The sequence below is a fragment of the Oxyura jamaicensis genome, chromosome 3 (genome assembly GCF_011077185.1).
Source record: "Oxyura jamaicensis isolate SHBP4307 breed ruddy duck chromosome 3, BPBGC_Ojam_1.0, whole genome shotgun sequence".
Taxonomy (NCBI): domain Eukaryota; kingdom Metazoa; phylum Chordata; class Aves; order Anseriformes; family Anatidae; genus Oxyura; species Oxyura jamaicensis.
In genome coordinates this window covers 21,565,413-21,578,097 of record NC_048895.1, presented here as the reverse complement: position 1 = coordinate 21,578,097, position 12,685 = coordinate 21,565,413, and the positions used below count along the sequence as shown (strand labels likewise).

Below are 12,685 nucleotides of genomic sequence, written 5' to 3'. Positions count from 1 at the left end.
GAAGACAGACACAAATATTTTTCTCCTATCTTGTAGGCAAGTCAAAGTAGTAGGAAAAGAAAAAAACTAGATGGAAATATGAAGATTCAAATAATCATGTGTATACTAGTCACTTATTACTTCTGGGTACTATTTTCATATCTGTCAAAGGCTGTGAAAGAGGAGTTGAGGAAGATGCTGTAACTCAACTAACTGATCAGTAAACGGAAACTTCTAACTGGTCATCTGCAGTTTAAATTCAATGATTTTAAGCAGTGGTGTTCTCTTCTTTGCATGATCAACAGCAAAAATCAAGTAGATTCATTTTTATGTATTATGTATTTAAATACACTCTAAATTCTCAACTAAACAAACTGAACAAATTGTACTATATTTTTCTTTACCTAGTATGCCTATGTATGCAAACTGCTTAGGATTAGGGCATGAAATCTAATTTTAAAACTACATACATTCTCAACATCAATTTGCAGGGCATTTTAACCTAGATTTTAGTTTATACAAGTCATTTAAAATCCAAAGACTATCTCACCACAACATACTGTAGTTTAGGCAACAAATACTGATTTTTCATTTTTCAGTATTTTTCAAATAGTGATTTCAGTTTTCAGTTACATGACAGTCTGTTTAGTGCCACATCTTGCCACCAGATGTCCCTGTTGCTCTACACAACTTGATCTGAAAATATTTTTCAGAAATCCAGGCAATCTTGCCTGAGGGCTATGCCTAATGGATGAAAAATATTTCTTCAGGTGGAGTAAGAACCTTCCAGAAAATGGCAACTGCTTATAAATACTTACATTCTAACAGGTAATACAGAAACTAGCATAGTCTTCTCAAAACTGGAATCTCAGCAAACGTCCAAGAAACTTAGCAAAGTATCTTGGTTCTTACTGAAATGGCTGAAAACTGACACACATTAATACTGGGAATGAATTGTATGGACATTCAGAAGATGCGATGCAACATCTCACCTGTGTCATTGCTTGATTGAGTTGCATCGTCATTTGAGTTATTTTATCTCTGGTTTTATTTATGACTTTATCCTTCTTTGTTAATTCCAACTTCATTCTGTCCAGCTTGAGTTCAGTCTCTTGATATTTATTCATATGGGATTTCTTCTCTTTTTCTAGATCTTGCAGTTGTTGTACTAGGTCTTTAACACTGGAATTTAGCTCTGAATTTTAAAAACAGTTAAGATAAAAGATAAAATTTCAACTCTCCTCTACTACTATAATCTTAACGACTATAACTATCAAGACTAAAAAATAGTTGACTAAATCAACCAATTCCATTTTGTAAACTATGAGAGCACAGCAAAATGCAAAGTCAGGCACAAATGTTGCAAAAGCAAAGACAATTTGTTACTCTGCTGTTATTTTTTTTCTTTGTTGTTTTTAAAAATACAGAAAAATGTACCCAACACATATTTTTATCTTTGTTTTATTTATTTTTAAAGGAAAGATTTCCACTGCAAACATTTATTTGGGGCAACTGTGAGCCTCTGCTTCAAAGAGACTTTTGAGCTATTTCACACCTGCAAATATAGTATTTCACATTTTAATGTTTTTCTTGCCCCTAAAGCTACATATATAAAAAGTAAAAACCAAGTGATCTTGTCACAATACACATCAGCAGGAGTCTGCCTTCCAAAAATCACAATGTAATTTTATGGTAAAAAGTATTAGCCAGCTACAGGACTGTTATCAAGAATTAATATTAATTGCTAAATTTTATTTATTTGTTAATATACAAAAACCTATTCTCCTGATGCTGAATTCATATGGCTTCCAAACTGAAAAACACTGCCCAGACTAAAGTTTTACATGTAGACATTTGAATAAACATCTGGAAAATACAGAAAACAATTTAAAAAAAAAATCCTGCAAAAAGCAGTTAGTGGAAAACCTGGTCCAAATAGCAGGTTTAAGTAAATGGCCACCTAATCCATAACCAAACAAATCCTTGTTCTCTTCCAATTATCAGATATCAGAGAAAACGTATTTCTGCTAACATGCAGAAAATAATATCGTATTTTGCTTTTTCATTGTATTTTTAGTATCTTATTTTATCCCAGGCTTCCTGTAACATCCTTTATGGATGAACTCGGTTATGCATTAAGCATGTTCAGTTAATGAATTTTTAAACAGATATTGCTCAGCCATTAATCTCAATAGTCATACAAAATTAAGGAAAAATATAATTGAATTTGAATTTAACACTGAGATGGAATGAAATCCTGAAAAGTTTTAGCTTTGTTTTAAGAAAATTGTTCCATAAGCAATGGAGTTATTAGAAAAGGCTGTTCTTCAATTTTGATGTGATATCCCCTGCCCACACCATAAATACAAACTCCCCTCCTAAATCCCACACTTATTATGTAAAAGCTACCACAGCTTGTGGATAATCGCTGCATACTGGCCAGTCATTGTGAATACACACGCCAGTAGCCAGCTGAGCTAGCTGCCAAAGACAACAACAGGTATCTTTCTCTTTTCCTCACTAAAGCACTAATTCCAGTGCCTCTCTTCTATCTGCACAGCAGCTTTCATGAAGCCATACAGGAGGCTGCCTCTGGCTTTTAAAGAAATATACCAGATACCTTGGTTCTGTGCTCTGAGCGGGGTGATGACTGAAGAGTTACAATTCTCAGCAAAGCTGTTGTCAAACTTGTTCTTCTCTGATGTCATACTAGATTTTGTTTCCTTTTCCCATGGAAAATAGGATGTTGTAGAACTTCTCTTTGCAGGGGTTTCTTGATTTTTAGATGGTGTCTTTTCTGGTTGCCATGAAAACACAGATGAGGAAGCCTGATGCCAAGCAATCTCCCTGTGACTCAAAGAGCTTTGCTGAGGATAAGGCTGATTTATTTTCTGTGACCAAACAAACAAACAAAAAAAAAAGGTCTATCCTTACACAGTTCCGCAGCTGACATATAACAAAATTCATTTATTAATAAGTAGATAATAGGTCGTGGTCATTTCAAATTGTTATGATAACACACATCATACACCAGTGCAAATTACTGATTGATATCACTGCTTTTTATACTACATAAATAAAATAACGTTAATTCAAGAATAAAAGCATAGCAGGTACTTATCAGCACAGACCAGGATACCTAAAAAACTGAGTTTGATCTGTTTATATTTAACATACCCAGATTTTTGTGCTTTTCAATAGAAAATCATCATTTACTTCCTATAATTTTCAAAATCAATGGCTACATTCTAACAGGCAATTTCTGACACAAGCAAGCTGCAAGAAATACAGAAGTCCAGAATAACATACCTGATATCTGCCCCATATTTATTCTGAACAAACACAGGTAAATTCAGAACATACTCAGTAATTTAAGCTTTTATGCACAGAATAGCCAAAATCACAATAACAGAAAATGCTAGGTACCAGCTTGTAACCTCTTTGCATAGAAAAATTAGTGACAATCCAAATCTATTTTTTCCCTCCTATAAATGTTTTAAATGAAAAAAACTCAGACAATAATGCCCCCAAATGTATTTTTAAAATGGGTTTTCAAATGCCTCCTATTTACTATTTCTTTAAACTAATTCCCTAAACCATGTAATGCCCAGTCCGACTTCTCAGTCCAACCAGATAATATGTTGTCATGTAGGAATAGCTGTGCTAGGACCAGATACTTATAGCCCAGGACACTGTCTCCAATCTTATAAAATATAATTTTATGGTCAGGGAACAGAAAAGCCTAACAATAAACAAGGGTAATCATTCCCCTGATGTGCCATTTAAATTTCCTGAGTTCCTGAGACAACTGTTTGAACCCTGGAAATTAAAGGAATTAATTTTTACTGAAATGCTTCACCTGTATTTTCTCTTTTGGATCTTTCTGTATTTTGTTGTTTTGTTTTGTTTTTTACAGTACTCTGTGACAAAGAGTTCTGTCATTTAACACTGTATAACATCAAATAGTTGTTGTTCAAACATACCAGCTTTTTTTGAACAAAAAAGTTTTTGTTCAAATCCTGAAAAGCTGGTACTGTTATTGTGCCCTACGAAAACAGAAAAATGACCATTTTCTGTTTCCTCTCTTGATCCTCACTCATCTTTGAACCATCATGTTCTACTACACCTGTTTTCAGATAAATGACCATAATTGTGGAACATGCAGAGAACACAGGCAAAAAAATATTTCCCCATTAGTTCTTTCAAATAATTCTTTTTCACCATTGTTGAACACAATATTGAAGTTTCCAGAGATCTAGCCACAATAATTACAGAATTACTTCCTAGAATATTTTCACCAAGTTTGGAAACAGACTGTATCAAGTATGCAGTGTTCAGATTATGTTTTCCCAGTGTGTTACTTCACATCTCTGATGCTGAATTTAACTTGATTATCTTAGCTATTGCTATGTACTATAATAAAATCGTGTGGACTTCAGCCATATTGTTCAACGCTTTGTCAGATAGTTACCATATATACTGAATAGCACTGTTCTCTGCACTCATCCTTTTCAGGCTCCACTGTTCATCACTCTGTAGAAACTGACCATTTATTCCTAGCCCTCAATCTTTACTGCAGTTCACAAGAGGAACTCTGCCTTATCAAAGCAGTTTAGTTTTTTTCAGAGCATTTTGGATATCCAGCAACATTACATTGAATTAATCACACTTGTTCTCTGATTTACTCTAAGAAAAACAAAAACCAGAACCACACACCTCTGAAAATATGTGAGGCATGATTTACCTTTACAAATAATAAAGAGATCTTTTCTCCATATATTATATATACACATGCATCAATACATTTGTTTTATTTAAGTTTCTAACGATTTGTCCAGGACAAAAAGTTGGCCTTTGTAAACTACATTCCCAGGAACTAGTACTGCAAGCCTTTCTAAAAACTTGTATCACCCTTGCCACCTGCCAAGAGGAGACTGAAATCAGTTCCACATCACATTGATTCAGCAGTCCCACTTTGGAGTGCTGTATCAATTCATTGGTAAATATTGTCTCTATCTGGTGGGGTTTTTTTAGTACTATTCGTTTTATCAATTTATTTTAAGACTTTTTCTGACTTTTCAGTTTGAGTCTATGCCACATATTCAACCAACATAAAGAAAGGCTTTGATATATATATAGCTATCTTAGCCTTTAAAGAGTAAATACCAAGTCAAAAAGATTTCAGCTTCTTGTTCTCAATGACAGCCTTTACATCTTCATCATCTATTGGCCTCTGAGATACTCTAAGATACTTAGTACTACTTACACAATTAAAAAATTTATTGATTTTTTGCTTGCTGGGTAAATTATTTCTTGTAATCTTTTCAAAGCTATTTTACTATTTTATCACATTTAAATTGTCAAAACTGGCACTGCTTTCACTTGTCCTTGACTGCCCAAGACTCCTAGGTTTTGAAAGATGTGTTCTCATTTTTAATATCCTTCTTTCCTTTGCTATTCAGTTATGCTGGCTATAGGTTACTTTTGAATGGCAGGACACTCTGATTAATATTTTTATATTATATATATATATATTTATATATATAATCTTTTTATATATATTAATTATACTTAAAGTGATGCAGAATATATTTCACTTGGTTTCCACTCCATTTTCCAATTTAAGCAGTACCAACTTTCTTAGACGTAACACATTATTTTCAAAAGATACTTACATTAACATGGATGGTTTTCAATTCTAATTCTAGCTTTTTTCTTTCTTCTACTTCTTTCTTGTATTTTTCTTCTAATTCTTCAAACTTAGCATCTACAAAGACATGATGAATACTTTTTCATAATACAACTTAGTATATAGGTAATCTTTTCTAGCCTCTTCATATCACAGGAGTGATGAAAATGAACAGCTGTCAGAAGCATCAGATCATGAGGAAGAAAGAATTATATATAAAAATATTTTTAGTAATTTAGGGCCTCGAAAGTACACCTATGGCATATGTGGAACTTGACATTAGAATGAAAACACAACTGATAAAAGTAAGGATCCAATGCCAGAGTTTATTTCCATGCTTTTTTTGACAATATGTAATGTATATAGAAAAATGTATATAATGCATATAATAATGAACATGTATCTATATTTTTTTTACTTTCAAAAACATGTATATATTTAACAATACATGCACATATATATGGATATTTATATCTATATATGTGTATATATTTTACACTACCAGCCCAGTAGCATTAACATTATTAAGAAACAAACAGAAAATAAGGCTGGATCTTTCCCTTGAGCAACTTTCAAACATAATAGGTATTGAACAGGATTCTTTTGGTGAAATTTTAAAAGGAGTATATTAGTCTAAAGCAAGTCTTGCTTCCCTTTTCTTGAATTCGTAAATAATTCTACATTTTCAAAAAAAAAAAAAAACTAGAACTAGAATACTTTGTAACATCTGAAATAACATACCAGCTTTCAATGAAAACAAACTCTTGCAACAACACCATTTTAAATAGTTACTTTAACCTAATCCTTACTTCAGGAAGGCCACACTTCTGTGTGGAAGCTGGAACAACTGACATTGCCTGTCCTGCACCCCTTTTTGGATATGTATAAGGGAATTCAAAGAAACTAGTATACACAAAAATATCTCAGATTTCCGATTGGAGTAAGACTGAGATGCCAAACACACAGAACATTTGTTCACAGCAAAGAAAGTATTCTCAATATTGAACCCATCACCGTTCTTCAGCGTATACAGCACTGAGGTGTCTGGCTACGTAACAGTTCTCCTGTTAACGGAATCTTCCTCTCGTTTTTCCAGTTCATTCAAATATTTTAAATCTATTTGATGTCACTAATTTGAAGATAGAAGTGATGCTTTGAAGTGGATACAGAGGTTTTATTTTAATTGTGCAGATTATTATGCACAATAATATTCTAAGTCAAAAATAATCTCCTAAAGAAGACAAATGACTGTTGATTGAACTTTAGTTAAAGCACCTGCAGTGCATGAAAGAGAAGAAATTCGCTCTTCGCTACGTGAACACTAGGAACAAGCATTCAAAAAATGCTGCAGTCTGTTGATAACTATTCCTATTGTTATTCCATGCCCATCAATGTAGTGCTGAAAAGATGTAACATTTGCAGTAACAGTTCAATCTGCACTAATATTTTTTAAACTTGGAATTTACAGTGTTACAAACCTGGCACTCTCATAAGAGCTATGCAGTATGGATTAGACAACTCGGTACATAAGCGTAATATTCAAAATACCTCTCCCACCTTCCAAGAAAACTGATAGTTGTCTATCTGTGCTAGATGAAGAAAAATTAATTTACCATTATGACTTTGAACTGGTGTTAAAGGAGCAGTTAAATTTTTCTGTGGAGTACCACTGAATGACGAGTCTCCTGCAGTCAATGCTTGCTGACTTCTCTCAAGCTCACATTTGTATCTGTTTAGGAAAGAAGCAGAAGGAGAAATTAATGATGGAAACTAGAAAGTCAATTATCTATTTTTAACAGTCCAAAATACACAAATAAATATGATTTCAAGTGCTTAGTTTGAAAATCCATTTGGAATTACAATCAATTTCCAACTGATTTTTGTGAGCATGAGGGATTACAAACTCATCCACGAAAACTAGTTAGGAATTTACAAGCAGGAATTGCAGTCAAAGGAACAGTAACTTTGGTCCTGCCCAGCAAGCCCAGGTGGATCAGGCTGCAGCCCACCACATTAGTGGCTCCACAGCTTCCTACTCCATTCTCCCCTCCGTTTTAAAGCACAACACCAAAGATTCTTCTCCCAGGCATTGGCAGGTGCTATGAAGTGGTAAGTGATCAGTTAGGATAAACCAGAACCAAATCAAGATCAAAACTGATAGGCAGGGTCAAGCTACATGTAATCTATTGTAGTGGACAGCTATGCAAAGAACTATAAAGGAAAGCAGAGGATTCAGCAAACTAAGCTTTCTGCATGGTTTTGGAAAGGGAAAAATGTGACATCCTTGGCCTGTAACCTCTCAGGGCCAGCCTTTTACAGCAGGCTTTCTCTATATTTCAGTGTGGTTCTAACAACCCTGCTGAATTACACTGGATTCTTCCTTGGTGGATCTCAGCAATTCCTTGCACAAAGTTGTTGTTTCTACGTGTCATAAATTGATAAAATTTAGAATCTTCTCACAACAGTCAAATATCTCACGTTTCCTTAGTTTTTCCTAATTGTGAAAAGATGACAAAAACGTGCAGAGGGTAAAAGCAGAAAGTGCAATGCAGCTCCATCTTTATTTACTTTACTGGGACACTAAGAGGCATACCTTCCAACAGTTAAAGAAAGTAAACACATTTCAGACCATGAAGAAAATAAACGTTAAGAGGCCTTGTGTCACAGGCTTATCGCTCTCTGAGCGAGTAACTCTGCTTTACTGTTAGCAGTACAATGGTTTATCGTGTGGGCAGGATACTCAGCCCTATTGACACACACAGTTGTAGAAATTCTTTTATTCAAGAACAGTATAGCTCTAGTATAGGAACATGTTTAACAGATTACGATGTCCACTTCATTATTGACAACTGTTCCATTTGCATAAGCATCCTCAGATGATGAATTTTATATGCCTGCATTATAGAAGATTCTTTTACTACATGAATTACATTCCACCTCTGACAGGTGTAGCTCAAAGGGTTAGAGTAAACTAGGTTATACTAAATGTGACGAAACTAGTAGTGTTCCCAGAGGTCCACTTCAGGGCCAGTTCTCTTTAATGTCTCTATAAATTATCTAGATGCAGGACTTAAATGCATACTAAGCTTACTGATGATACTGTATCAGGAGGAGCTGTTGACTCCCTTGAGGCTAGGGAGACCTTACAGAGCAATCTTGACAAATTAAAGGGGTGGGCAATTAGCAACCATGCAAAATTTAACAAGAACAAGTGCCAGATTCTGCACCTGGGACAGAGCAATGCTAGATACATGCACAGACAGGGGGGACTGGAGAGCAACCCCACAGAAAGGGAACTGGGGGTTCTGATCAACAGCAAGTTGAATGAGCCAGCAGTGTGCCCTGGCAGCCAAGGCCAACTGTGTCCTGGGGTGCACCAAGCATAGCACTGCCAGCTGGTCGAGGAAAGGTATTGTCCTGCTCTGGTGCAGCCTCACATTGAGTACTGCATGCAGTTTTGGGCAGCACAATATAGTAGTGGTGCTTAAGTATATAAAATGAGAGGGTCTAGAGGCAAAGACATATGAGGAGCAGCTGAGGTCCCTGGGTTTGTTCAGCCCAGAGCAGAGCAGGCTGAGGGGAGGCCTCATGGCGGCCTGCAGCTCCCTCACAAGGGGAGCAGAGGGGCAGGATCTGAGCTCTGCTCTCTGGGGACAGCAACAGGACCCAAGGGAACGGCATGGAGCTGGGACAGGGGAGGGTCAGGCTGGGTGGTAAGGAAAGGTTCTGCACCCAGAGGGTGGTCAGGCACTGGGACAGACTCCTCAGGGCAGTGGTCACAGCCTTGAGCCTGTCAGAGACCAAAGAGCATTTGTACAAGGCTCTCAGACATAGGGTCTGATTTTCGGCAAGTGCTGTGTGGAGCCAGGAGTTGGACTTGATGATACTTGTGGATCCCTTCCATGATTCTGTATACCCAGCACACACCTCTTGTCAGAGTGCCACATAACTGGTAATGCTTATAAGGTAAGGCGTCATTCATCAACTGCAATGTAATACACAATAGATGAAGAAATAATGCAAATAACTGTCTGGAATCACAGCTACACAACACTACAGTTGCACAGAACACGTATCAATACAGAGGTGGTGTTTCATATCTAACCAAAGATATTTCTGTTCCAGAGGAGTTGAGATGTTTGATCCTCCACCAAACCTCCATTTCCATACCCAGGGAACGGGAACCACTTCTTTACCTACGCAACTGGATGTGGTGATTCAGTCACAGCATCATGGCTTTTGACAACTGCTTCTTCTGCTCCAGGAAACATTCACCCCTTCTTCCAGCTTTCATATTTTATTGGTAGACTTGATCTTAAAGATTGAATTATCTGTGCAATTATCTTGCAACTCCAAGCCCTCTGCAGATTACTTTTGTAAAGTAACTCAGTTATACTAACAACTTCTGTTGTTGTTATCCCAGAATGAGCGGATTCTTCTAACTTGGTATTATAGAATTCCCCCAAATTTAACAAGAACCATAGGTGCTTACTGCTTCAAGTGGCACAGAGACTTATGTAGATGCCCATGTATGCATGTGTGAAAACACAAATGAGAAATCAGCAAAACATGAGAAAACAACTGTTTTTAGATCAGAGACAAAGCAAGTCCTCACCTTTTCAGTTCCTGTTCTAGTCTTTCAATTTCTTTCTTGCTGTCATTCAGCTGCCCTGATTGAATGTTGATTTGAGATTCTTTTACTTTAAGATCATGTGAAATTTTCTGCTTTGCCTTGTCAAGACTATCGCACAATTCCATCAAGCTCTGGTTCTCTCTCTTCAGAGTTGCAGCTTCATTTTTTTCATTTTCAACCTATTAGGAATATGGAGCATTTCAAAATTGTCTCAAGTCTTCACTCAACTAAAAGTAATAGTTATAGTTTATATGCTGTTATTTTCTTCATAATCTTTCAAAACCCTGCCAGCACTGAAAGCCTCTGATATACACACTGTTCAAATATTCTTGGGTATAAACAAAAAACACTTCTTAGAATTCAAATCTATGACATTAACACCCAAACAACTTCTATTTACCGACTAGACACAATCTCATCAAGAATTCATTAGACCTTAAAGACTAGTCTACACTGAATCACTCCTCACTGATTGTCTCATTTCTTCACATCTATCAGCTTTAGCAATCAGAATACCTTGACTCACTAAACAGAAAATGCACAACAATTATCAAGGGTCACAGCTTTTAAATTGGAAATAGAGACAGACAGCAGAGACTTGCTCTGTCTCCCCTCCAGCTTCTGAGGCAAACTACAGCCACCTGCTGCTAATCAGTAACCACTGGGAATTAAGGACTCCAGAATTCCATTCAGCTTTGCTTTCAGCTGATAAGTATTAAGTATTAGCCAGTATTAGCTGCTGGTTCTAAGAATTTTAGAACACACCTATCTGAATGCAACCCTTCTTTTTGTTTGAGGAGCACAGCAGTTGAGACAAGATGAGACAAGAGCCTGAAAAAGTCACGGGGAAAAAAAAGTCAAGGTAAACTACTAGGCTTGAGATTTGCTAGAAGCCTGTAACAGCTAACAGGAGAAAAGGCAACCTTTGTCAATTGCCTCTAAACCCTATTCAAATGTAACAAAGCAGAATTCAGTCAAATGGATTACTCCTGACTGAGGCACAGAAGGACCCTGGCAAGGAGGGCTAGAGAGTTGACAAGGTAGAGCCAGATGAGACAAAACTGGTCAAAAAATCATAAAATAGTCTTTAAAAACAGAAATGAGATGCACACAATCTAAAGCAACAGATAAGACAAATAGGTGCACACAGGCAAGGAGAAACAGTAAGAGGCCATCAATCGTGTGGCTCTGTGATAGAAGGCAGGCCTAGTTATTGTCAAGATTTTATAACAAGCATAACAATAAATAAATGTTTTTCTCAGTCACAAAGCAAAGCCTGGAAGAAGGCCTGTAAGTAAACAAACACCTGGACATAAACAGCCATGCCAAACACTGATAAAAGGCAGTAATGACCTTAAGAGTCAATGAAAACTTAACAAAAGAGGAGGGTATGATGAACAGCTATGAAAGAATGATGAACAGTTTATATTTCTACATTACCTGTTCAGTCAGTAGAAAGAAACAAACCAAAATCACTCTCTAACAACAGATTATAAAGCTTCATAATCATGTTTGGTTTGCAGAATGGCATTTTAGGGCAGTGACTATAGTACATCCATTACCTTCTGTTTCTGTTTTTCCAAAGCTACCTCCAGCGACTCTAACTGGAACTGTCTTTGCTGCCGCTCCTTTTTAAGCCTGTCTACTTGACTTTCCAGCTCATGAATCTTCTGAAGGACTCGGGGGGACAGGCCTTCTTTCCACTCCTCCACAACCCAGCTCATACTGGCTGGGTTTTTCTTTTACACAAATGGGTGGTAGCTACACCTGAAACAAAAAAAGTACAATTAGACCTTGACAGATGTCAAATAAACCTCTCATTTAAATAAATTGCCTTTTTAAGATTAGCAGTAGTTAGAATGAATATTGTACAACCTTAAATTGTAGGCCACCAAGCAGCAACTTTTAACATTAGGTCCTAATGAGAGAGAAGAGTCAAAATAAGATGAGATTTAGGAAATCCATCTTAATCGATCCCCCTGACAAGAGCAGGGTTTCTATTCTCACAGATGCATGTGACTGACACCCTTCAGAAGCCGTTTATTAGCACCTTATCCCGACGCTTACACTGCATTAAGCCCGCCGCTCGCCCAGCACCGACCTGCCGGCGGTTACCTCAGCCCCCCCCTCACGCAGGGACCACCACCACCACCCGGAGCCCGTCCCAGGCTCCTGCAAGCCACACACCTCCCGGGGCTCCACCCGAGCAGCGGCCCCTGCCTCCCCCTTCGCCCCCAGAGCCCCACCTCACGGCTCGGGGCAGCGGCAGCAGCCGCCCCTGTCCCCTGCCGTCCCTCCGCCGCCACCCAGCCGCCCTTCGAACCTGCCGCCGCCCGGCCGCACGTTTGTAATCCCCCGCCCCCCGCGCCCTGTCCCCGCCTCCC

General features: G+C 37.4%; 1 protein-coding gene across 2 annotated transcripts in view; it reads right to left on the bottom strand.

Annotated features, from left to right (window-relative positions):
* CENPF (centromere protein F) overlaps window positions 1-12,025 on the bottom strand; it is a 41,490-nt gene extending 29,465 nt beyond the window's left edge. For both annotated transcript variants that reach the window (XM_035320970.1, XM_035320971.1), the window contains exons 1-6: window positions 11,864-12,025; window positions 10,284-10,480; window positions 7,282-7,397; window positions 5,655-5,746; window positions 2,600-2,870; window positions 972-1,174 (exon numbers count right to left, since the gene is read on the bottom strand). In XM_035320970.1, the coding sequence (XP_035176861.1) occupies window positions 972-1,174; window positions 2,600-2,870; window positions 5,655-5,746; window positions 7,282-7,397; window positions 10,284-10,480; window positions 11,864-12,025 (1,041 nt within the window). The remainder of the gene's footprint in view (window positions 1-971; window positions 1,175-2,599; window positions 2,871-5,654; window positions 5,747-7,281; window positions 7,398-10,283; window positions 10,481-11,863) is intronic.
* Window positions 12,026-12,685: the final 660 nt, after the last annotated feature.